This window comes from Natator depressus, chromosome 22, assembly GCF_965152275.1.
Source record: "Natator depressus isolate rNatDep1 chromosome 22, rNatDep2.hap1, whole genome shotgun sequence".
Lineage (NCBI taxonomy): Eukaryota > Metazoa > Chordata > Testudines > Cheloniidae > Natator > Natator depressus.
The window spans coordinates 4,201,651-4,226,361 of NC_134255.1; the positions used below are offsets into that span (position 1 = coordinate 4,201,651).

General features: G+C 47.2%; 1 protein-coding gene across 9 annotated transcripts in view; it reads left to right on the plus strand.

Moving 5' to 3' along the window:
- The window catches only part of ST3GAL4 (ST3 beta-galactoside alpha-2,3-sialyltransferase 4), a 178,042-nt gene that overhangs the window by 137,693 nt on the left and 15,638 nt on the right, over positions 1-24,711 (plus strand). For 7 of the 9 annotated variants that reach the window (XM_074936870.1, XM_074936871.1, XM_074936869.1 and 4 more), the window contains 4 exons: positions 15,166-15,244; positions 18,957-19,038; positions 20,114-20,194; positions 20,407-20,504. In XM_074936870.1, the coding sequence (XP_074792971.1) occupies positions 15,229-15,244; positions 18,957-19,038; positions 20,114-20,194; positions 20,407-20,504 (277 nt within the window). In that variant the 5' untranslated portion in view covers positions 15,166-15,228. The remainder of the gene's footprint in view (positions 1-15,165; positions 15,245-18,956; positions 19,039-20,113; positions 20,195-20,406; positions 20,505-24,711) is intronic. The other 2 variants (XM_074936874.1, XM_074936875.1) reach the window with 2 other exon arrangements.

Genomic DNA, 24,711 nt, shown 5'->3' on the forward strand with positions numbered 1-24,711 from the left:
ACAAGTGCAGGAGGCCTTGTGACGCCTAGCTAGTCCTTGTGCTTGTCTGCAAAGAGGGGGATTTCACCATTTACTCTGCTCCCGGGTCCTAATTCTACCCCTTTATCCCTCCTGAAACAATTCTCCTCTTCCTCCTTTGCACTTCCACGCTTCGGATGCCTGCACCGAGTGCCACCCTCCCTGAACCTGTGCTGACTAGCTTTGCCTTCAGCTGCCTGGTGACTGCTGTGCTACCTTGCTCAGGTAGAATTTGCTTTGCTTTGTCAAAGTCACGCTTGTTGGCAGGTCAGTGAAGCCCTTAACAACTCAGCTGCCGGTGCATCTGAAAGAAAACAGTCCTGCAGGGACCTATAGTAAAGAACAGACTTGTCAGACACATAGATGAACATAATTTGTTGGGAAAGAGTTGACATGGTTTTTGTAAAGGGAAATCACGCCTCACCAATCTACTAGAATTCTTTGAGGGGGGCCAACAAGCATGTGGACAAGAGCGATCCAGTGGATATAGTGTATTTAGATTTTCAGAAAGCCTTTGAAAAGGTCCCTCACCAAAGGCTCTTAAGCAAAGTAAGCAGTCATGGGATAAGAGGGAAGGTCCTCTCAGGGATTGGTAACTGGTTAAAAGATAGGAAACAAAGGGCAGGAATAAATGGTCAGTTTTCAGAATGGAGAGAGGTGAATAGTGGTGTCCCCCAGGAGTCTGTACTGGGCCAGTCCTATTCAACATATTCATAAATGATCTGGAAAAAGGGGTAAACAGTGAGGTGGCAAAATTTGCAGATGATACAAAATTGCTGAAGATAGTTAAGTCCAAAGCAGACTGCGAAGAGCTACAAAAGGATCTCTCAAAACTGGGTGACTGAGCAACAAAATGGCAGATGAAATTCAGTTTTGATAAATGCAAAGTAATGCACAGTGGAAAACATAATCCCAACTGTACATATAAAATGATGGGGTCTGAATTAGCTGTTACCACTCAAGAAAAAGATCTTGGAATCATTGTGGATAGTTCCCTGAAAACATCCACTCAATGTGCAGCGGCAGTTAAAAAAGTGAACAGAATGTTGGGCATCATTAAGAAAAGGATCGATAATAAGACAGAAAATATCCTATTGCCTCAATATAAATCTGTGGTACACCCACACCTCGAATACTGAGGGCAGATGTGGTTGCCCCTTCTCAAAAAAGATGTATTGAAATTGCAAAAGGTTCAGAAAAGGGCAACAAAAATGATTAGGGGGATGGAACAGCTGCCCTATGAGGAGAGATTAATAAGACTGGGACTTTTCAGCTTGGAAAAGAGTCGACTAAGGGGGGATATGATAGAGGTCTATAAAATCATGACTGGTGAGGAGAAAGTAAAGAAGGAAGCGTTATTTACTCCTTCTCATAACACAAGAACTAGGGGTCACCCAATTAAATTAATAGGCAGCATGTTTAAAACAAACAAAAGGAAGTATTTCTTCACATAACACACAGTCAACCAGTGGAACTCCTTGCCAGAGGATTTTGTGAAGGCCAAGACTATAACAGGGTTGAAAAAAGAACTAGATAAATTCATGGAGGATAGGTCCATCAATGGCTATTAGCTAGGATGGGCAGGAATGGTGTCCCTAACCTCTGTTTGCCAGAAGCTAGGAATGGGTGACAGGGGATGGATCGCTGGATGATTACCTGTTCTGTTCATTCCCTCTGGGGCACCTGGCATTGGCCACTGTGGGAAGACAGGATACGGGGCTAGATGGACCTTTGGTCTGACCCAGTTGGGCTGTTCTTAAGTTCTTATGACCTCTGTGTTCAGTCAGGAGACTGCTGCAAGGCATGGCTTGTTACATTGCCTGGTCATGTGATGGCTGAGCTCAGTTTCACGCTGCCAGCTCTTCCTGCCACAGCTGTGTTGGGGCAACAACACCCACCGTGATTTGCACCTGTGACTGGGCCAGTACATGCAGGGACTCTGGAAGCATCTGTCTCGTCGTTCCCAACACTGTGGGTGGGTTGCAGGAGCTATGGGGTACCTTCCCAATCTGAGGCACTGCAGTGTGGGATGCAGGAGGACAGGTTGAATCAATGCAGCTGCAGAGCTCATGGCTTCTGTGCCACAGGAAGAGAAATGGTTAAACATTTTCATAGGTTTTAAGGCCAGATCACCATGGTGATCCTCTACTCAATTGTGGTCACCAGGGCAGATCTTCAGAAAGGCATCCAGTTTTGAACTTAGCCCCACTGATGCAGGAGTCTGAGCCACCAACAGAGCTACGTCGAACGATGCCAGCTGCAGATCTGGGCCTGTAGGTTTAACCCGCTGGTTGCATGCTGTTGGTCTGGTGGGTTGCCAGACTGAGTGCATGGCTCCAAGGCTTTTGTTGGGGTCAGTTGTATTGAGGAATGTAATGGGCATACTTCTGACAGAAGTAGTAGCGGGGGTTGTTCATATGCCTAGGCAGACTTCTTACAGACTGGGAAAATAAGAGACACTTTTAATTCAGAGATGCCCAAGAAGACAATAAAGAAAAGTGCCCTGACAGTACGATGTGATTTTAGATTGGCAGTTCTTTGGGGCGGGGACTACCTTTTTGCTCTGTGTTTGTACAGCACCTAGCACCCTGGGATGCTGGTCCATGAATAGGGTAGGTGCTACCACAATACAGAGAAGAATCATCATTGATCTCCCGGTGATCTTTGGATATGCACACGGGCTAGTTTCCAGAGTCCACCAGGCCGTGTGAAGCCTGAGCTGTGCTCTTCCGCATTGATTCGATTACTCTTGCTGCCCAGTCGCTTAAAACAAAAACTTTTTTGTTTTGAGGATTAACTTTTGGGGTTTTTTTTCTCCTTCAGAAGTGACCGAGAGTTGCACCCACAGGATTTTAGCGTGTGGCAAACAAGCGATTGTTTGCCAATGCACACTGGGTTACTGTTATCCTAGATCGGATTACTCAAGGCGCTCTTTAAACAAATCCAAATAAATAGCTGCAGGCGCTCATGCGCGTACTTGTACGTGGGCCCAGTTTACCTGTCTCTCATGCGTAACTGGGCAGTGTCTCCTCTGGAACTGGTCCCCCATGTAGAGGATCAGCTCCAGGCCTGTGCATCAATTAAGTCCCACTTAGCGGGCTTTTGTTGGCCTTCTGCATCCTTTTCTGGGGCACAATCCAGGCCCTGCTTTGTAGAATCCTTCCCATGGAAGATGCTATCCAACATAAGTGCTAGCTGGCCATCTTAATTGGGGATTAGAGGGTGTGTTCGGGGAGGGGAAGTCACTGAATAGATGCTCTGGGTTTTTTTGGCTGATTTATTTCTTGAAATATTAATATATCTAACCAGGTGATTTGCGCTAACAGGATTATCTGTGGCTCTGCATGCCTGTTACAAACACGTTAAACTGCTTTATGGCAAGGAGAGCAGTCAGGGCTAGTAACCAAGGTTTTATACCATACAAAACCTCTTTTGTTTCAAACCGTGGACAGGCTGGATCTCCCCCTTTCCTCGAGGAGGAGTGGCGTCAAAATCAGGAAGAAAAGCAGCAGGATGGGAAGTGTAAGAGAGAGGCCAGGTTCTGTTACAGTGAATCCCCAGGTTCTGAAGGAAGGGGCAGTGTTGCTGTGGTGTTTGTACCAGGGTAGTGCTGGAGGCCCCCCATCAGGAAGCAGTGCTGGAGCTTGCTGGGAAATTTTCATAAGAACATTAGAACGGCCACACTGGGTCAGACCAGTTCATCTATCCCAGCGTCTTGTCTTCCAACAGTGGCTGGTGCCAGGTGCTTCAGAGGGAATGAACAGAACAGGGCAGTCATCAAGTGATCCATCCCCTGTGCCACCCATTCCCAGCTTCAAGCAATCAGAGGTTTAGGGCCACCCAGACCATGGGGCTGCATCTCTCACCGTCTTGGCTAATAGCCATTGATGGATCTATCTGCCTAATTCTTTTCTGAACCCAGTTATTTTTGTGGCCTTCACAACATCCCCTGGCAACAAATTCCACAGGTTGACTGTGTGTTGTGGGTCCTTATGTTTGTTTTAAGCCTTCTATCTATTAATTTCATTGGGTGACTCCTGGTTCTTGGGTTATGAGAAGGGTAATCAATACTTCCCTATTCATTTCTCCTCACCAGTCATGATTTTCTAGACCTCTATCATATCCTCTTTAGTCATCTCTTTTGTAAGCTGAACAGTCCCAGTCTTATTAAGCTCTCCTCATATGGAAGCTGTTCCATACCCCCAATCATTTTTGTTGCCCTTCTCTGCACCTTTTCCATTTCTAATCTATCTTTTTTGAAATGGGGCACCAGAACGGCACACAGTATTCAAGGTGTGGGCTTACCACTGATTTATATAATGACATTATGATAATATGGCAGTAAGTATCTATTCCTTTTCTAATGGTTCCTAACATTCTGTTCACTTTTTTGACTGATGCTTCACGTTGGGCAGATGTTTTCAGAGAACTATCCAGGATGACTCCAAGATCTCCTTCTGGAGTGGTAGCAGCTCATTTAGACCCTCCTTATTTTGTATGCATAGTGGGATTAAGTTTTCCAATGTGCATTACTTTCATTTATCAAATTGAATTTCATCTGCCATTTTGTTACCCAGTCACCCAGCTATGTGAGATGCCTTTGTAGCTCTTCACAGTCAGCTTTGGACTTAACCATCTTGAGTAATTTTATATCATCTGCAAATTTGCCAACTCACTGTTTACCTCCTTTTCTGGATCATTTATGAATATGTTGAACAGCACAGATCCCAGTACAGATCCTTGGGTGACCCTGCTATTTACTGCTTTTTCCATTGTGAAAACTGACCATTTATTCCTACCCTTTGTTTCTTAACTTTTAACCAGTTACTGATCCACGAGAAAAAATAACGAGGAGTACTTGTGGCACCTTAGAGACTAACAAATTTATTTGAGCATAAGCTTTCGTGGGCTAAAACCCACTTCAGAGGATGCATGCAGTGGAAAATACAGTAGGAAGATATATATATATATATATATATACGCACAGAGAACATGAAACAATGGGTTTTGCCATACCCACTGTAATGAGAGTGATCAGGTAAGGTGAGCTATTACCAGCAGGAGGAAAAAAAACTTTTATAGTGATAATCAGGATGGCCCATTTCCAACAGTTGACAAGAAGGTGTGAGTAATAGTAAGGGGGAAAATAAGCATGGGGAAGTAGTTTTACTTGTGTAATGAGTCATCCGCTCCCAGTCTTTATTCAAGCCTCATTTAATGGTGTCCAGTTTGCAAATTAATTCCAATTCAGCAGTCTCTCGATGGAGTCTGTTTTTGAAGTTTTTTTGTTGTAGTATTGCAACTTTCATGACTGCCTGCTTTGCTTAAGAGCTTTTGGTGTGAGACCTTCCTTCAGAACTCTTGGGTGAATACCACTCGGTCCTGGTGATGTATTACTGTTTAATTTATCAGTTTGTTCCAAAACCTCCTCTACTGACACCTCAATCTGGGACAGTTCCTCAGATTTGTCACCTAGCAAGAATGGCTTAGGTGTTGGAATCCCTCTCAGCCTCTGCAGTGAAGACCGACGCAAAGAATTCATTTAATTTCTCAGCCAACAGCCTTGTCTTCCTTGAGTGCTCCTTTTGTATCCCGATCAGCCAGTGGCCCCACTGAATATTTGGCAGGTTTCCTGCTTCTGATGTACTTTTTTTTTGCTGGTTTCAGATAAATTGGTTAGTCTCTAAGGTGCCACAAGTACTCCTTTTTTTTTTTTTTTTGCTGTTAGTTTTTGTCTTTTGTGTCTAGTTGCACTGCAAATTCTTTTTTGGCCTGCCTCATTATACTTTTACAGTTTTGACTTGCCGGAGTTTATGCTCCTTTCCATTTTCCTCAGTGGGATTTGACTTCCAATTTTTAAAAAGATTCCTTTTTGCCTCTGACTGCCTCTTTTACTCTATTGTTTAGCAATAGTGACATTTTGTTGATCCTATTACTGTTTTTTTTAAAATTTGGGATATACATTTAATGTGAGCCTCTATTATGGTGTTTTTAAATAGTTTCCATGGAGCTTGCAGGTATTACACTCTTGTGAGTGTTCCGTTTAATTTCCATTTAACTAGCTTCCTCATATTTGCATAGTTCTTCTTGAAGTTAAATGCTACGGTGGTTCTTTGGTATTGTTCCCCTTACAAGGATGTTAAATTTAATTACATTGTGGTTGCTATTACTGAGCAGTTCAGCTATATTCACCTCTTGGACCAGAACTTCTGCTCCATTTAGGACTAAATCAAGAATTGCCTCTGCCTTTGTGGGATCCAGGACTAGCTGCTCCAAGAAGCAGTCATTAGTGATGTGTGGAAATTTTATCTTTGCATCCTGTCCTGAGGTGACATGTTCCCAATAAATATGCTGATAGTTGAAAACCCCTATTATCACTGAGTTTTCTGTTTCTGTAGCCCCTCTGGTGTCCCTGAGCATTTCATAATCTTGGTCACCATCCTGTTCAGGTGGTTGGTAGTATATTCTGACTGCTATACTCTTATTATTCAAGCGTGGAATTTCAATTCCATAGAAATTCTGTTTCAACTAATCATTTTCTGTCAAAAGATCCTAGTGCATCAAAACCGAAGCTGTTCTCCAAATGGCTGGATATGAATCTCCCAACTTGAAAAAATGTTGAAAAAATTTTGAAATTATTGAAATGTTTCTTTGATATTTTTGAAATGAAAAATTCTGGTTTTCTGATCTGAAACTCTGTCTCATTCAGAAATTTCAGTGAATCAGACACACACACACAAAAACGGCAACACCAAAACACAACATTTTGAAATGAAGTATTTCATTGGACACAAACCAAAATTTTGTTTGGGTTTTTGGTTCCCGAATAATTTAGGTTTTGACTTTGTCCCAATTTGAGAGGGGGGGAAAAAAAATTGAACTCTTGACTAAGGGACGGGAAAACCATTTTCACCCAGCTTTACACAGGATCCCAGCGTGCTAGGCACTGTGTGTGTCTGCATGCATGCAGTATCGGCGTTAGGAGACATCGCCTGCCCTGAAGAGTTCACAGCGGAAGGTCCTGATCCTGCACTCTAATCCTCATGTGCAGACCCTAATACCTGTATAGTCCCAGTAAAGTCAGTGGGGCAAAGTACAGGGGCAGGGGACTGCCCATGTGGATCAGTTTGTGGGTGTAGCAAGCTGGGGGAGGAGGGCGGACAGCTGTTACATGTACTGCATCCAGCGTCCTCCATGAACAGAGATCACAGACTGACTCAAAGCCATTTGATTGCCCAATTGATGGGACCAAATGTCTCTCAATCAAAAGGGTTTGGCTGTGAAACTAGCTTCCAGTGGAGTTCAGACTAACCCTGATGCTGGCTGTATTTGGATGCTCTGCAAAGCTGTCCCACTAAGAGAAGGACAGGACCCCCCCACTTCTTCATAAGAATGGCCATACTGGGTCAGACCAAAGGTCCATCAAGCCCAGTATCCTGTCCTCTGACAGTGGCCAATGGCAGGTGCCCCAAAGGGAATGAACAAAACAGGTAATCATCCAGCGATCCATGCCCTGTCACCCAATCCCAGCTTCTGGCAAACAGAGGCTAGGGACACCCTCCAAACGTGTATACCCCAAGCCTAGCCCTCTCCTTCCACAGGACAGGGAGAAGAGCAGAAGACTTAAAGTCCACTAGGGACCTCGAGATGTAGCCATTAGTTATCTTGGAAGAGCTTGGATACTGCAGGGATGGGTACTGAGATGCAGTATGTTGCTCTACTGACTTCTGGTCTACTTGTGCCCCTCCTCCTTGTTTGTTATTAATACTTTGCTCTTCTCACCCATGGATGTCAAAGCACTTTACAGAAGCAAGTCAGAATACCATCCCCATTTTACAGATGGGGGATGTGACTTCCCTAAGGTCCCCCAGCGAGCCGGGAATAGAATTCAGGTCCCCAGATTCACTGTCCAGAGCCCACTCTGGTGTATTAGGCCATGACAAGGTGACAATGAGCTACCAATGCAATGTAGCCATGAAAAAGGCAAATGTGGTCCGAGGATGCATCTGGTGAGGTATTTCCAGTAGAAATGGGGATGTATTAATGCCATTGTAAGAGACAGTGGTGAGACCTCATCTGGAATACTGGCTACAGTTCTGGTCACCCATGTTCAAGAAAGATGAATGCAAACTGGAACCGGCGCAGAGGAGGGCTACTAAGCTGGTCAGGGGAATGGAGAGCCTAAGAGCTGGGCTTGTTTAGCCTAGCAAAGCAGAGGCTCAGAGGGGATCTGATTGTTCTCCATAAATACATTGGGGGTACGCGCCAGGGAGGCGGAAGAGCTACTGAAGCTAAAGGACACTGTTGGCACAAGAACAAATGGGGCTAAAGTGACCATGAGTAAATTTATGCTGGAAATGAGAGGCAGGTTTCTAACTGTCAGAGGAGAGAGGCTCTGGCAGAGCTTCCCACTGGGAGCAGTGGGGGCAACAAACCGGACTGGATTTAAGGTAAAGCATGCTATGTTTATGAAGGGAATTATTTGATGGGGTAGCCTGGGATAGCAGGGGACTGGACTTGATGATTCAAGAGGCCCCTTCCAGTCCTATGTTTGCATGATTCTAGTAGGTGAGGTGATCTCTTTTATTGGCCCAAGTTCTGTTGGCAGAGATGTGCTTTGGAGCTCCACAGAGCTCTTCTTCAGGTCAAACGAAAGCTTACCAGCTGAAGTTGGTCTGTAGCGAGGAGACGCTTCACCAGTGCGGCGCCTCCTGCTGGTCGTCTCGGGAATTAGCTCTTTCCTGCCCGGAGCGCCCTCTGCAGGCAGGTGTCTCGCCTGCCGCTGGCCCCCATGTCCCTCCTGGACCCCAGTGCCCCTTTACCTCAGGGTTCTGCCCCAGCAGTACCCCCATGCTCTGGGTCTCCCCTCCCAGGGGAACCCCCAACCCTCTAAACCCACCTTGCCTCAGTGGCTCCTGCCAGTCGTCCTCTAGCCCCCGCTCACTGGGGCAGACTGCAGTGTAATGGCCACTCATCACTGGCAAGGGGCCAGGACCTGCTGCCTTTGCCTGTGCCCGGGCTGCTTTTACTCCTTTTCTGCAGGAGTGGGGCAGCCATCCCACTGCATGGTCCAACCAAAGCCATTGCCTCACCCACCTGGGACCAGCACGTCTGGAGCAGCAGTACAACCAAATGACTAATTGTCACTCCTTATTGCATGCTGTGTGTGTGTTCTTCAGATTCCTTTCATCCAGGGCTCCGGTTCTGTTGTTCGTTCGCCTTACAGTTCAGTTGTGTTTACTCTGTATTTGATGGGCTATCAACGTTCTCTCTTATTAAATGTTTCCTTGATTCATGACTATAGGTTTGCTTTTAAAGAGCCAATCATGTTTATATGACATGACTAAACAAAGGCAGAGGTTGGAGGCCCGGAAAAAACACAGGAATCCTTCACAATAATTCTTGACATTGCTACTCTGTAGCGCTTCTCACCTTCAAATCGCTGTCGAGCCCGCAAGCTATGAATTGCTTCCTCCCCCTGGCAGGCAGGTGGTATGCTAATCCTACAGCTGGGGAAACTCAACAAAACAATGAAGTTACGAGTGTGTCTTCTTCAATAAATTGGCCTGGTTTTGCTCTTGTTTCGACCAGTGTCACTGCAGTGATGTCAGTGGAATTGCTTATGATTTTCACCAGTGGCAGCCCCAGTATTGTCACCTATAGACACAGGTATTTGTATACACCACAAGTATATGTGTGGTGCGGGTCCAACTCGGGTGCTGATTTTCTCTTGGTTGCTCTTTTTCTTACTTCGTGAAAGTTTTCCAATGAGATGAGAGCTGGTGAAGGGGCCAGATGGACCACCCTGGAGACCGAAGTGTTCTGTTTACCCACAGCACAGCTGCTGTGCAGACACTGCAAAGGTGCTAACTGCCCCTACAGGATGCTTCTGTGCTGCTCTAGGGACCAGCCCTAGGTGTCAGACCCCCAATACAGCCAGCCCTTGACCTATCTGCAGAGATGGCCGGCTGCTGCCAATTGTGCGTGTGGGAAATGTGGACAAGACTGAGACCCAGCAAACTCATTTCACGTAGACCACTGAACGGCCATGCTGGACATTCAGAGCTATAGCCCAGGTTTCAGTCCTATTTACTGGTGTGTGAGGTCTGGTTAGGACGGCCACAGAGTGCATGGATCTCCAACCTGCTACAGTGCAACAGAGCTGGATGCTATCTTTATGTTCTTGTCTCTCGGGAGCTGCTCTTATCCCATCCAGTGGAGGAAGCATTGGGCTGGGAACAAACCAGGCTGGGACAATAAGAACCCAACTCTTCTGGGTCTTTTTGGGAGTGGGAAAGGGGATGTTTGAGACAGCTTCATGAACTCAGTTTTCTTAGGATGGGGGAATCCCATGGAAAGGTTTGTGCCTGGTGGCGTCTCCAGCCTCTGCGAGAGGAGGGGATATTTTGCAAGCTGAACCTTGCTCTTGAGAACCTTCCATCCCAGGTGGGTGTGGGAAGCAGGAATGTCGTGCAAAGCAGCTGAATGTGTAGAGGTTCAGTTGAACCCAGTGTCCTAGGTGGTGAGGTTCAGCGATCATTGGTTATTGTGTAGCACAACGACTTACAAAACAAACCTCACACGTCCCTCCATCTTTTTTGATGCCATTCTTCATTTTGAAGCATTTTTTGCCATGGCTGTAGATTAGTAGGTGCAGCGTGTGGGTGGTTGGGATTACAGAGGAAGACTCTGGTATAGTGACCAAAGAATGGATCTAGAAGGCAAGGATCCAGGTTCTGTCTCTAGATCTCCCATTGACTTGGGGCTAGTCATTTGACTTCTATGCCTCACTTTCCCTGTCTGTAAAATGGGGACACTCCTGCTGACCTACTGTTGAGGATGGGCTGAGGCAGAATCAGGGTTTGGTTAGCACTGTGAGTTCCCAGCAAAGAAATGTGGCAGAAAAGTGCCAATGTTCTATATTAAGATCTCCTCAACGGGTGAGCGTTTTAGGTGGATGATCCACCCTGGTGCTCAGGGTGCATCCAACCCAACTGCAAAGACTCCCTTCAGCTGTGTGTGGCTTCACTGGGCAATGAGACAGATGGGCAGTGACGTTGTGGGTAATTAGAGCACACCCTTTTGGGTGGGGTCCAGAGGCACACAGCTGAATGCCCGGTGAGTTTAATCAGCTGAGATTAAACTCACTGGCAGTGAACACTGCCCCTCCAGAAACGCACTCCCTGGGTTGTTTTGCATTTGCAGTGACACAATGCATGGGGTAGAAGGCAGACGCTCACTGTCCGCGGTGGCCTAGCTGTAATGTCAGCCAGAGGGCTCAGCTCTGAACTTCCACTCTGAACGTTTTTGTCGGCAAATGCCCATGTGTTGATCCCCAAATGGCCTGTGAAAATGGTTTTGGTCTATCAGAAACCTGCCTGTCAAGCAAGATTCTATCCTTTGCTGACAGCTTGCATAGCGGGCTGCGGGGGAACCAGCACTTCCTGGGTCCACAGCTCCAGGGCAGCCTAGCCTTGTGGGCAGTGCCAGGCTGGGGACCCCAGACCTTCCTAGAATCCAGAGCTGCAAGGCAGCCCTGCCATGCCAGGGTTTCCAGGCTCACTGCTGTGGATCTGGGTTCCTGAAAGCCCCAGCTCTAATCAGAATTGACTCCCAGATCTGCAGCAGGGAACCTGGGAACAATGAGGACTTTCAGACTCCCTGCCCCAGAGTTGCAGACCCCAGGAGCCCCAACAGCTGGTGACTGAAATTTCTTGTCAGGTTTACAGCCCTAGTGAAACTGACAAGACTGTCAGTCAGCGGCTGCCCTGGTTCTGGGGAGCAGGTCTTGTTTGGGGTCGGTATTTCCAAAACCTTTTTTTTTTTTTTTTTTTTTAAGATTTGTGGTTCATGGGAAATTTTGAAAAAAAAAACCAGTTTACATTCAAAGTGTGGAACGAAAACAATCAAAATATTGACGTTTCCCAGGAACCAGAAATCCCTGGTTTCGGGCAGCTCCTTGGTGAAGTATCACATTGCTCAGCAGTGCCCCCTCCAGTTGATCTGTAGAATGGCGTGTATGGGCTATGAGAAGAGTCATATCTGCTCCGCCTGGGCAGGAAAGAAGGTAGGCATGCACCCTGTTGACCTGCAAAGTGGCCTCGCAGCACAGGTGTAGGTGATATGGTGGCACAGGGGTAAGGCTGTAGCCTTTGATACTGGAGGGCGTGGGTTCCAATCCTAGCGCTGCTGTGGGGCAGCGTGGCCTTTTATCAGACTTAGATGGCTATAATGGTCCCTTTTGGCCTTGGAATCCATGTAGGTAAGGAATGGGGAAGAGTCAGACGGAGACAATTGCTGGAGTTAAACTCCTGTCCAAGGTGGGTGTGAAGAGGAAATCTTATTCCAGGGCATATTTATCAGCAGAGACTTTCTGGGGCTGTTCTCTGGAGCATTAAGCAGGTATTATTATCTGCTAGGATGGAGTAGGTGAGTCCTGCACACTCAATCCCCTGCAGTTGGTAAGGTCACCCTTGGTCCTTTGTTACTTCTCGGGTGTCTTTATCGATGGCCTGGACAGCCCTGCTGGTGGTCAGATAGCAGAAGGCTCAAGAGATTGCTCATAAGAGGTGGCTGTTGCAGATGGGCCGAGGCTGGAAGGGACTGTGAGTTACCCCTCTCTGGTAGCTCTTCTCTGCCACTGATGGGGCCTCGGGCATTGGTGCACCTTGGTCCCGTCTCTTCTCTGCACACAATAGCTTAGTCTCCTGAGGTTAGCCATACTGGGGTGTCATTTCACCTGTTGGGTTTAGTGCGTGGGTGCTGGCTGATGGTGGCCTGTGATATATAGGAGGTCAGACTACATGATCTAGTGATCACTTCAGCTCTTAAAACTCTGCGATTCTTGAACACAGGGCAAAGAGCCAGGCCCAGACCCAGAAAGATTATGATTTAAGTACAAGGCAGGAGAGAATGGCTGGCTACAGCCAGACAGGGGAGAACAAGGAAACAATGAGGCCATATTGGTGACAGGCAATGGTCACAGCACCCCAGCTGATAGGGTCCTGGCAAGTGAAGTATCCTCTTCCCCTGCATGTGGTGGTTCTAGATCCAAGATAAGGCACGTTGACAGGGCAGTGCAGGGGTAAAGAGAAGAACAAAGCCTCTCTAAGCCTGTCCTTTTGGCACCTGTTCCCCAGCACTTACATTCAGTTAGCGAAGGAATAAATTCCAGGGCGTGTTGAGGCTCTGAGGAGCCACATGGTTATGAAATTAATTTGTTCCGTCCTGTAATGATTCGTGGCATATCCCCAGCAACTTAGGATGGGAATTGCTCGTAACGAGCGGTGCCTCCCCCCCCACCAAATAAAGGTGGCTTTAGATTAGTTTTGTTTGGCTTTTGCTGGCCAAGATGGTGACTGCTGAGTGCAGGCGGGAAGGTGGGTGAAATGAGGATTGTGTGGCAAAGTAAACATTGACCTTAGAGTGGTCAGGGAGTGGGGAGAGCTTAACCACTGGCTCCCACTGCCTTGGAAGAGTTTTAGACTGCTCAGGGATATGAGAACGCTCAGCTTTGTCCTGCCAGAGACTAAGGATCAGCAAGACGGATGCATGGAGCCAAGGTCATTTTGGAAGAATGTCCTGGCCCGGTTTGCTGGCACCCTTCCCTGCTTCTCCAGAGGGGCGTCTGCCTCTGCGGAGATCCACGGCAGCCTAAAGATTTCAAGGAAACATGACTTAATTATGGAATCATTCAGGAACCCAAGTAATAAATCAAGCAACTGAGCTGTTGAAAATCACTCGGCTTGTAGACACCTGCTCTGAAAAAAGTAAACATGCTGTACATGGGTGGGGAAGGCCTGCTCATTATATTTCCTTAATTAACCACAAAGAGATCATTAGGAAGGTGGTTTCAAACCTTTTCCACTGAGATCTTCCACCCTGGTGCAGTCACCTGATGCATCGCAGGGCGGCTTTCCGAAGAACTCAGAGTGAGTGCAGAAGTCTTTAGAAAACACACAGCACCAGCCAAGCCTCTTTCCAAGTGGATGGCTGGATCAAAGGAATCTGGTTCTTTCCGAGTATGTGGAATCTGACGTGATGTGTGCTGCTTTAATACCTGCCTGTTGGGTCTGATCTGCTTGGCTCCTTGGTGATGCATCAGCTCTGCAGCTGTCTGCTTGGTTCAGGAGCTGCAAAGCCCATCTGGTGCGTGGTGCAGACCCAGAGTCTGTCAGTCTGGGTGGTCGCTGTCTCTCACTTTATGTGTGTGTGTGTGTGTGCGGAAATTATTTTTTTAAAATGTGAATTGAAAACGAAGGTGGCTTAACCCCATCCTGCAAAGTTAGGCGAGGGAAAGTATTCCCATCTAATTAATTTTGATAACAACATGGAGAGAACTCTTCAATGGGGAAAACTTTCTCTGTGCAGCCTTGAACTTCTAACTCTTCATGTTTTAACTCAGAACCTCATAAATAATCTATGTTTAGCTGTACTGTGCATCAGGGATTCCATGGGAAGTGAAGTACAGTTATTATCCTCTATCTACAATACCCTGTGGAATACTATGCAGATGCATCAATATAATGTTATGTGAATATGGATTAGAAGCGCATATGTATAGTTAGGTGGGGTTTTTTAGTAAGTGCTTAACAGTTGACCTACAGCATTTCATGGCATATAACATTTGTGAACTACACCTGGAAACATAAGCTCATCTGTAGGACAGCTGAAGTCCTGTTTCTGTAACATTAATACATTTTGTTCATATGGAACAAAACACATTTTTTCAAGGAGAAATTTCAACGGTTTTGATTTTTTTCGTGCTGAAGGGCATGTATAATTTAAACACCCATCTGTAATCTCTCTGCATAGAAATCTTCCAAAGTCTCATTTTCAACAGTGACTTACGCTCCTAATTCACAGAGGCACTTTTGAATCCCTGAGTGTGTGACCAGATGATATATATGATCAGCATCTGCCTGCCTGTGTGTGTGTGTGTGTGTGTGTGTGATTGCTAATATAAAATCTTAACTGCTAGCATCACTATCACACAGCCCACACTAATGCAAGTGCTTCTATGGCACTGAATACCTGTAGGCAGGACTTTCAGTGCCACATAGCATGAAGGGGGAGGGATGTGTGCAGGGTGACCAGATGTTCTGCCTGGCAGGTACGACTCAAAGCGTCTTCCTCTTCCCACTCTAGGTGACCAGCAGTGGCCGCAATGAGAGCAATAGCCACCGGGTGGCGCCTCACCTGCTGATAAAAATGATCAACAAGTCCCGTAAGTCCTTGTCGCTTTGCGTTCTTTCCCTGAGACGGGTTTGCAGGGTCATGGATGATTCATGTACAGAATGGTATTTGATACTGACCGGTAGCACCATGGCAACCCCCCAAACTGGGGAAGGGACAAAGTGGGTGTCAGAAACCAAGGCAAGGATGGCTGGGCCCAACAGTCAGAGCCAGAATCAGGAGTCAAGAGCAGGATCGACACAAAGCAGGAGTAGGGCTGGGAGCCAGGCTGGACCCAGAGCAGGGCTGGAGCAGGCTGAGGCCTGTGGTCTGTCCCCACTGTCAGGCAGGGGAGGGTTCCAAGCTAAGAAGTGAGCTGGGCGTGTCTCCAGAGTGGTTTATATACCTGCCCAGAGAGTCACCAGACCAGCTCCTGGATTGGCTGGAGCCTAGCGTGTGGTTGAACCAGGCTCTAGTTCAGGGATGACTCCTCACTTTCCCAGTGGGGTCAGGGACGTGATCTCTTTCTGTCCTTTGCGGTGGCTCTGGAGGATCAGCCAGTGTGTGGAGGGTTGTGCATGGTGTGATGAGGTGGTACGAAGAAGGATGGAGGGAGCTTTTTGTCTTCTCCAGGAGGCTGGTGGGAGAGGGAGGATAGCTCCATCAATGGCTATTAGCCAGGGATATAACCCCATGCTCGGGGTGTCCCTAAACCTCTGACTGGCAGATGCAGGGACTGGATGACAGGGGATGGATCGCTGGATGATTACCTGTTTTGTTCATTCTCTCTGGGGCACCTAGCATTGGCCCTTGTTGGAAGACAGGACACTGGGCTAGATGGACCTTTGGTCTGACCCGGTACGGCCATTCTTACATTCTCATGATATGTACAGTTGTCACTGTTTCTGATCTGGCCGTCTTTTCCCACCTCCTTCATCCTTAGACTGGGCTAATATGTGTGTATTGGGGGGAAGGTAGGGGGTTGGAGAAGGGGAAATAAAAAAAAGCACCCCCCTGTGAATCTACAGCCCATATGAGACTGGACTAGGATGTAATTCCCAGAGGTCCCTGCTGGAGCTTCTACTCCCTGTACTTGGTACCTACATGTTATAGTGATGGGCAAATATAAACAGATAGTAGGTGGGTGATGGGGGGGAATGCTGTAAATCCTCCCATCTTACATGGACACCAGCTGCTACTAGGTTAGTGGGCAGAGACGTGAGGAGACTCTTGTGGCTGGCCGGTGGCAGGCAGGGTACACTGAGCCAGGGAAGGGGTTGTGACAGGCTGGGGCAGGGTATGTCGGCCGGGATCAGTTTGTGATTGGTTAGATGACTCTGGATGAGCGAACGCAAGGGCTGAGCAGGGCAGGCAGATCAGGTCTAGTTTGGTTGTAAAGACCAATAAAGCTAGATTAAACAGCCCAGCCTGTGGTGGACATATCACTAGCCGCACCCGGATATAAGAGTCTGGGCCAGCTAAGGGGCTTGGCAGATTGCTTTGTTTCACAGCGTGTGAGCATGAGCCTCTGAGCAGGAAGTGTCTGTTCCACAGAAACGATAAATTTATCTCAGATGCATATTTCTTTGGCTGAGCTTATTCAGTGGGTGGGACTCGTGACTCAGATAGCCACACTTAAGCAGCTGCTTTATCTTTCATAACCCAGCTGTGTGCTCCTGTCGCCAGCCTTACCTCGTCAGGTGTGCCATTTCTGGGCCTCCCTGCTGATGGGTGCTAATGGCGTCCGCGCTTCATCATTATACCAATGAGCACAGCTTCCTCTCTGTCATCTTCTTGTGTGACACACGCCTCTCTAGTGTGTTTCTCGTGCTGGCTGCTGCTTGAGCAGACGTTTCTTTTCACATCATGTGTCACTGCAAACTCTGGGCTCCATGCTGTTGTTCCCCTTTAGCTGCTTTCTGTGCATGTGGCTTCCTTTTCTTCTCCTGTTGCACCAACCCAAGTCTGGTCTCTGGTCTGGCAACCAGACACCCCATCAGAGTAATTTACATTGAAGTTATCTCAGTAGCCTGATGAAGCATAACAAGTTTCTCCACTGTAAGCGCTGATGGTCTTAATGACAGTTCCGTGTCTTTGACCTGTATTCTAGCTACAGGTTGACCTCAAATCATGGAGGAGTTCAGTCTCCTAAATTGCAGAATTGGACCTTCAGTCTCCCACCAGTCACTGATGGAGCAGACACGTTGGTCTATTGCTGCGCCTTGCGCTGAAATACGGACTTGTCAAACTTTATTTTTCCCCGAGTGATTGAATATGCATTGGGGGGGAGGATAGCTCAGTGGTTTGAGCATTGGCCTGCTAAACCCAGGGTTGTGAGTTCAATCCTTGAGGGGGCCATTTAGGGATCTGGGGCAAAAATTGGGGATTGGTCCTGCTTTTGAGCAGGGGGTTGAACTAGATACCTCCTGAGGTCCCTTCCAACCCTGATATTCTATGATTATAAATGTTACTTTTCCACACACCCCGCAAACAGGCACTTTGAGCCTGAATGACTTTTATTCTAGTTTGAGAAATGTCAGAACAAAAGGAAACTAAAGGTAAAATCTCTATATGAGAGAGAAGGAGAGAGCTCAGCATGGGCCACCCTCTGTAACGTGCTGCAGGAGTTGCACATCCTACAATGGCAACTTCTCCCTGCAGAAGGGCAGGCTCCTTAGATGTTTAATGGTGCCAGCAGAAGGAGGGAGGTGCTGAGTTTCATAGATTCATAGATATTTAGGTCAGAAGGGACCATTATGATCATCTAGTCTGACCTCCCGCACAATGCAGGCCACAGAATTTCACCCACCGCTCCTGGGTGGGCTGATTGGCCAGACCCATTGGAACCAAAAGTTCAAATCCCAGTAGCATCACCTCAGGCAATTCCCCATTGTGGGGAGAAAAATTCTGCTAATAGAGAGCTCTTTAATCTAGCAGACATAACAAGACCTGTTGTGGGCTGTGAGCTGAAACAAGATAAATTCAGGCTCGAAATTAGATGCAAACTTGTAAGTGGAAAGCAATTAACCATTGGAGCAACTTGTCTAGGGTTGTGGTGGATTTGCCATAATCCTGAAGTCTTTAAACAAAGATTGGATGTCTTTTTCTGAAATTCTGCTCCAGCTCAACGACTAGAACTGAGCTTGATGCAATAATGAGGGAGAGAAATTTCAGGCCTGTGTTGTGCAGGAGGAGGATCATAATGGTCCCTTCTGGCCTTAAAAAAATCTATGAAATGAAAGAAAGGGTTAGTTGCATTCTCCATACAGGCACAGCAAAAAAAAAAAATGGAACAGCTGCTGCTCTGGAGAAAGCAGGGTTAATGAGAAACCACTGCCAGAGGGCCAAATTCCCTGCTAGTGTAAATGGGCAAAACTCCACTGAAGTCAGCGAAGAAGAGAATTTGATCCAGAAATTGCATCTCCTCTTCCATTGGAATATGTCTGCATTTTCTTCACATATTAATTTTTGGGGAGGGTTAGTTAGGACTGGCGTGAATCTGGCCCTGTAAGGTCCAATGGTTTACTTTGGAACTGGCATTATACCATAGACACCAGGGGAAGGAGGAGAACTGATCTGCACACCACTAAAGCATTTGACACACTGCTCCATGAAACCTTATTCAAAAAATGAATTCAAATTGGCTTTGCGTGTGAATTGAGATCTGGCTAAAAGGATGTAAACCAAGGTCCATGTATTGAGCTGATGGGAGGGTTGCATGTTCTGTGGTCCCAGCATTACAGCGTGTTCTCTGTCTATCATAGGATGGAAGATGATCTTAGGGCTGGCGTTCTTTCTGGTGATGGCGTGGTACTCTATATCCCGCGAAGAAAGGTACATACATCTGTGAGTGTCTTTTTAAAAGTTTTAGTGGGGGCAAGAGGCTTTTCTCTTCTGCCCTTTCCTGATGGTTTCAGGCTGCCTCACTCTGAGACTAAGACACAGTGCGTGGAAGGGACACACTCTCGATCTCAGGAACAGTGTGGAGCTGGAGTCTGGGATAGCTAAATGACCCTGCTTCCAGCCAGATAAAAGGGAGGCCTATCTAGTCTGGATCCGCTGGTGAGATTCACCTCCTCAGTTCATCCTACAGGATAAACACGATTATAATTCACCAGTAAGTGCCGTCTTGCTGTGATGACATTGCATAACCATGCATTGGGGGTTCCCCTTCCCAAGCCTATCGTGATTTCTTGGGGACAGCTCAGTGCTTGTCCAAGGTGAATTTGGGATGACCCTGAAAAATCTGGGCTGTAGATCATGGTGAGTGAGCGTCTCAGCCTTGTCTTCACTAAAAGGTGCATTCTTAGCATGTTAGCTAAGACTGATAACTTACATGAGGTAGGCTCCCAGAGAAGGCTGTTTGTAGTCTTAAGTGCATGTTAGGAGGTCGAGTTAAACGATGGGGTTAGTTCACAGGATATGAGAATGCACCTTTTCCTGTACTCGACGACGCACCCGAAGGGTTAAAGAAGAAGTGTAGAGGATAAGCAATCGAAAAAGATGTCAGGCAGTTTTCTTTGGTGCTTCTGCCTAGAGCTGAAGATGTGAGTGACGTCTCTGCATGCTGCTCTCTCTCTAGGGTGGGCTTAAGAGCCTAGTATTTGAGCATATAGCAGTCAGTAGAGAGAGGGGTGCTATTACCCACGAAGCATATTCTTAGTTTAGTATACTTGGAGATTCCCGCAGGCTCTGCCATAGCGCCTCTGGCAACTTGTCACTAGGATGACCTGCAATAAGCTCTCCTAGTGGCACATGGCCTGGAGCTGACATGGGACCCAAGCCCTCGGTTACTGTCTGGCAGTGACATGCTCTGCTCTCGCGTGGACTTGCGCCTGCTTGCCGGACGTGGAAAGGACGGCTCGTCATGCGGGCGGAGCCCGGGCTGGGGAAATCACCATCTCCGCTGCTTGCCTTACAGTTTTTCTTTCCCCGTGCAAGAAGTCAGAATGATGTGTCCCCAAGGAGAGATGGAAAAGAAAGCCACGCTGCTCATAGGAAAGTGAGTAGCTGTCCTGAGCAGGAGCTGGGCCTTTGCAGGGCTGCTCTTTGCTCCCAGGGGATGGGTGGCATGTGGGAACTGGGGGAGGATTGGCACTGTGGGCTCTGTGGGTGAGGCAAGGGCGGAGAATAGACTGTGAAGTCAGCTGAAGATGCCAGTTCAGTTCAGGTTTGCACGTCCCTCTGGCTAATCCCGCTCTGTGTTCCTTGCAGTTACACGCGGGACCGTCCCATGTTTTTACACCTAAACGATTACTTTTGGGTGAAGAACCGGTCGCCGTATGAGCTGCCGTATGGGACTAAAGGAAGCGGTAAGCAAACCTGCTTTCTCTGCTGTGCAGCACCAATCCCTGGGGTTTGGCTAATTGCAGCATGGCACATAATAAAGGAAATGTGTTCCCCTTCACACCTGCTTTTTCTGTCTCTTCTGCTGCCTCCTATTTCTTACTAGCAATCTAACCAATGTGGCTTCATCTGCTCTCTCCCATGGCCTCTTGGCTCTGCCCTGGACTTGCTTACAGTTTGCATGGCCCTTCTGTGAGCGTGTTGCAAATAACTTCTTGTCAGCTGACCCCTGTTTTCGTTTAGGGAATTACCCCCAAACAGATGAATTCTTACAAAGGTGTTGGTGATTGCTTGCCCAGGTTGTGAGAAAAACTTTCAGCCAGTCGGGCGTTCACAAACGGTTTGCAGCAACTTGTTTGTTGCCCATGATCCGTGAGTGGTTGTCAGAGTTACACGATACTGTTTCTGCTCCCTAACTGGATGACTAAGTCTCTTTTTAAAAAGGTGAATAAAGACTATTTTATGTCGATTAAAAATAGTAAAAAGGTGCCTGTCCCAATCTGTAGGAGCCTTAACATCATTTATAACCCCGCAAAGTCTGGCAACGTGGAAGTAATAGTGACTGCTTTTGGTCATGTATACCCCTCCGGTTCCTGTGTGCAATGTGTCCCTCTCTGTGCCCAAGCCACACCCGATGTGGATCTCTTTTATCCCCTAGCAACTGCTCCTGGGAGATGGCAGCAGTCCTCTCCTTCCCCTCCCTCCCGGCTTTTGGCTCCCCTCCAGGAGGGACAGATAGGGTCATAGAAACATGGGTCTGGAAGGGGCCTCGAGAGGTCATCAAGTCCAGCCCCCCTGTGTTGTGGCAGGGCCGAGTAAAGCTACGCCATCCCTGACAGGCTTTTTTCGAACCTGGCTTTAAAAACCTTCAATGATGGGGATTCCACAACCTTCCTTGGATGCCTATCCTGGAGCTTAACTGGCCTTAGAGTTAGAAAGAAAATTTTTCCTGTTATCTAACCTAAATCTCCCTTGGGGCAGATTAAGCCCATTGCTACTTTTCCATGTCCACTGAAGGTAGGACAACAATTGACCACGGTCCTCTTTGTAACATCCCTAAACATAGCTGAACTCCGTTATCAGGTCCCCTCTGTCTTCTTTTCTCAAGACTAAACATGCCCAGATTTTTAGCTTTTCCTCCTAGGTCAGGTTTTCTAAACCTTTAATCATTCTTGTTGCTCTGGACTCTCTTCAGTTTGTCCACTTCACTCCTAGTGTGGCACCCAGACTTGGACACAGTCTGGGTGTGTCCAAGCCGAGCCCTCACCAGTGCCGACTGGAGTGGGACAGTTACCTTCTGTGTCTTACATACAAACACTTCTGTTAACACACCCCAGAATGTTGTTAGCCTTTTTTGCAACTGCATCACATTGTTGACTCCTATTCAATTTGTGATCCACTATAGCCCCCAGATCCTTTTCAGCAGTACGACCACCTAGTCGCTGATTTCCCATTTTTGTGGTTGTGCATTTGATTTTTCCTTCCTAAGTGAAGTACTTTGCACTTGTCTGCACTGAATTTCATCTTGTTGAATTCAGACCAGTTCTCCAGTTTGTCAAAGTCAGTTTCAATTCTAATCCTGTCCTCCAAAGTGCTTGCAACCCCTCCCAGCTTGGTGTCATCTGCATATACTCTCTACTCCATTAGACAAGTCATTAAAAAAATACCAGACCCAGGACTGACCCCTGCGGGACCCCGCTAGATACACCCTCCCAGTTGGACAGTGAACCATTGATAACAACTTTCTGAGTCCGGTCTTTCAATCAGTTGTGCACCCACCTTATAGTAATTTCATGACGACCACATTTCCCTCGTTTGCTTATGAAAGTCTCATGTGGGACTGTGTCAAAAGCCTTACTAAAATCAAGATATATCACATCCCCTGCTACCCCAATTCATTAGGCCAGAAACTCTTTCAAAGAAGGATATCAGGTTGGTTTGGCATGATTTGTTCTTGACCGATCCATGCTGGCTAGTCCTTATTATCCTCTAGGTGCTTACAAATTGATTGTTTAATCATTTTTTCCATATTTTTCAGATATTGAAGTTAGTCTGACCAGTCTGTGGTTCCCCATGTTCTCCTGATCCCCCTTTTTAAAAATAGGAACTATGTTTATCCTTCTCCAGCCTTCTGGGACTCACCCATCTTCCATGGATTCTGGAAGATAATTGCTAATGGTTCCAAGATTGCTTCAGCTTGTTCCTTAAGTACCTAGGATGAATTTCATCAGGCCCTGCTGACTTGGATACATCTAACTTATCAAAATAGTCCTTAACCTGTTCTTTCCCTATTTTGGCTTGCGTTCCTTCCCTCTTGTGAATATTAATTGTTTTGAGTGTCTGGTCACCATTAACCTTTTTAGTGAAGACTGTAGCAAAATAGGCATTCAACACCTCAGCCTTCTTCATGTCGTCAGTTATTAGCTCTCCTTTCCTGCCAAGTAGAGGACCTACGCTTGCCGCTGACTTTCTCTTGCTCCTAATGTATTTAAAGAACCTCTTCTTATTGCCTTTCATGTCCCTGGCTAGGTGTTACTCATTTTGTGCCTTAGCCTTTCTGATTTTGTCCCTACATGTCTGTGCTGTTCTTTTGTACTCCTCCTTAGCAATTTGGCCATGTTTCCACTTTTTGTAGGATTCTTTTTTGATTTTCAGGTCATCAAAGGGCTCCTGATGGAGCCATATTGGTCTCTTTTGATTTTTCCTGTCTTTCCTTCGCACTGGCATAGTTTGCAGTTGCGCATTTAGTTGAGAACCTGCCAGCTCTCTTGAACATCTACTCAAGTCCTCACTCCTGGCAGGAGCAGTTTACTTCGGGGGTGTGGATGGCAGGGAGAGGTCCGACGGTGGAGATGTGAGAGACTTCAGCCACCATCTGCCAATGAACATGGTTGCTCCCAGCTCCTCCTTGCCTGCCTGCCCCATGGGTGTTGATGTGTGTGGTGAACCCCACTGCAGCTGGGAGGTGTATAGCCTCTGGGGGAAGCTCTGGGCAGCGCTGTGTGTTAATAGTGGGTAGGAGATCTGCTGGTGCAGATGCAGGCTCCTCTGGAGAGAGCGAGAGTCTTCTGTCGTTGCTGTCATTATTTATTTGTAGCACTTAGGGGCCCCAGTCATGGCCCAACACCCCGTTGTGCCGGGTACTGTGCAAACTGCCCCAAAACACTTGCAATCTAAGTCTAAGACCAGAAACAACAGGTGGATGCAGACAGAAAAGGGTGCCCAAGGAAGCAGGAACAGAGTGCATTTGGGAGCAGCCCTGGGGCTGGTGAGTGCTGACGCTAGAGGGCAGGTTAACAGGACAGCTGCTAAGGAAGGCTGTATCCAGTCTTTCTCAGTGCTCTTGCTTCGAGGCACCTAAGTGCATCATGTTGTTTATTCCCACCGCTGCCTGATCAATAAGTACATAGAATCATAGAATATCAGGGTTGGAAGGGACCTCCGGAGGTCATCTAGTCCAACCCCCTGCTCAAAGCAGGATCGATCCCCAATTAAATCATCCCAGCCAGGGCTTTGTCAAGCCTGACCTTAAAAACTTCTAAGGAAGGAGATTCCACCACCTCCCTAGGTAACGCATTCCAGAGTTTCATCACCCTCCTAGTGAAAATGTTTTTCTAATATCCAACCTAAATCTTCCCCACGGCAACTTGAGACCATTACTCCTTGTTCTGTCATCTGGTACCACTGAAAACAGTCTAGAGCCATCCTCTTTGGAACCCCCTTTCAGGTAGTTGAAAGCAGCTATCAAATCCCCCCTCATTCTTCTCTTCCGTAGACTAAACATCCCCAGTTCCCTCAGCCTTTCCTCATAACTCACGTGTTCCAGTCCCCTAATCATTTTTGTTGCCCTCCGCTGGACTCTTTCCAATTTTTCCACATCCTTCTTGTAGTGTGGGACCCAAAACTGGACACAGCACTCCAGATGAGGACTCACCAGTGTCGAATAGAGGGGAACGATCATGTCCCTCGATCTGCTGGCAATGCCCCTACTTGTACACTCCAAAATGCCATTGGCCTTCTTGGCAACAAGGGCACACTGCTGACTCATATCCAGCTTCTCGTCCACTGTAACCCCTAGGTCCTTTTCTGCAGAACTGCTGCCGAGCCATTCGGTCCCTAGTCTGTAGCGGTGCATTGGATTCTTCCATCCTAAGTGCAGGACTCTGCACTTGT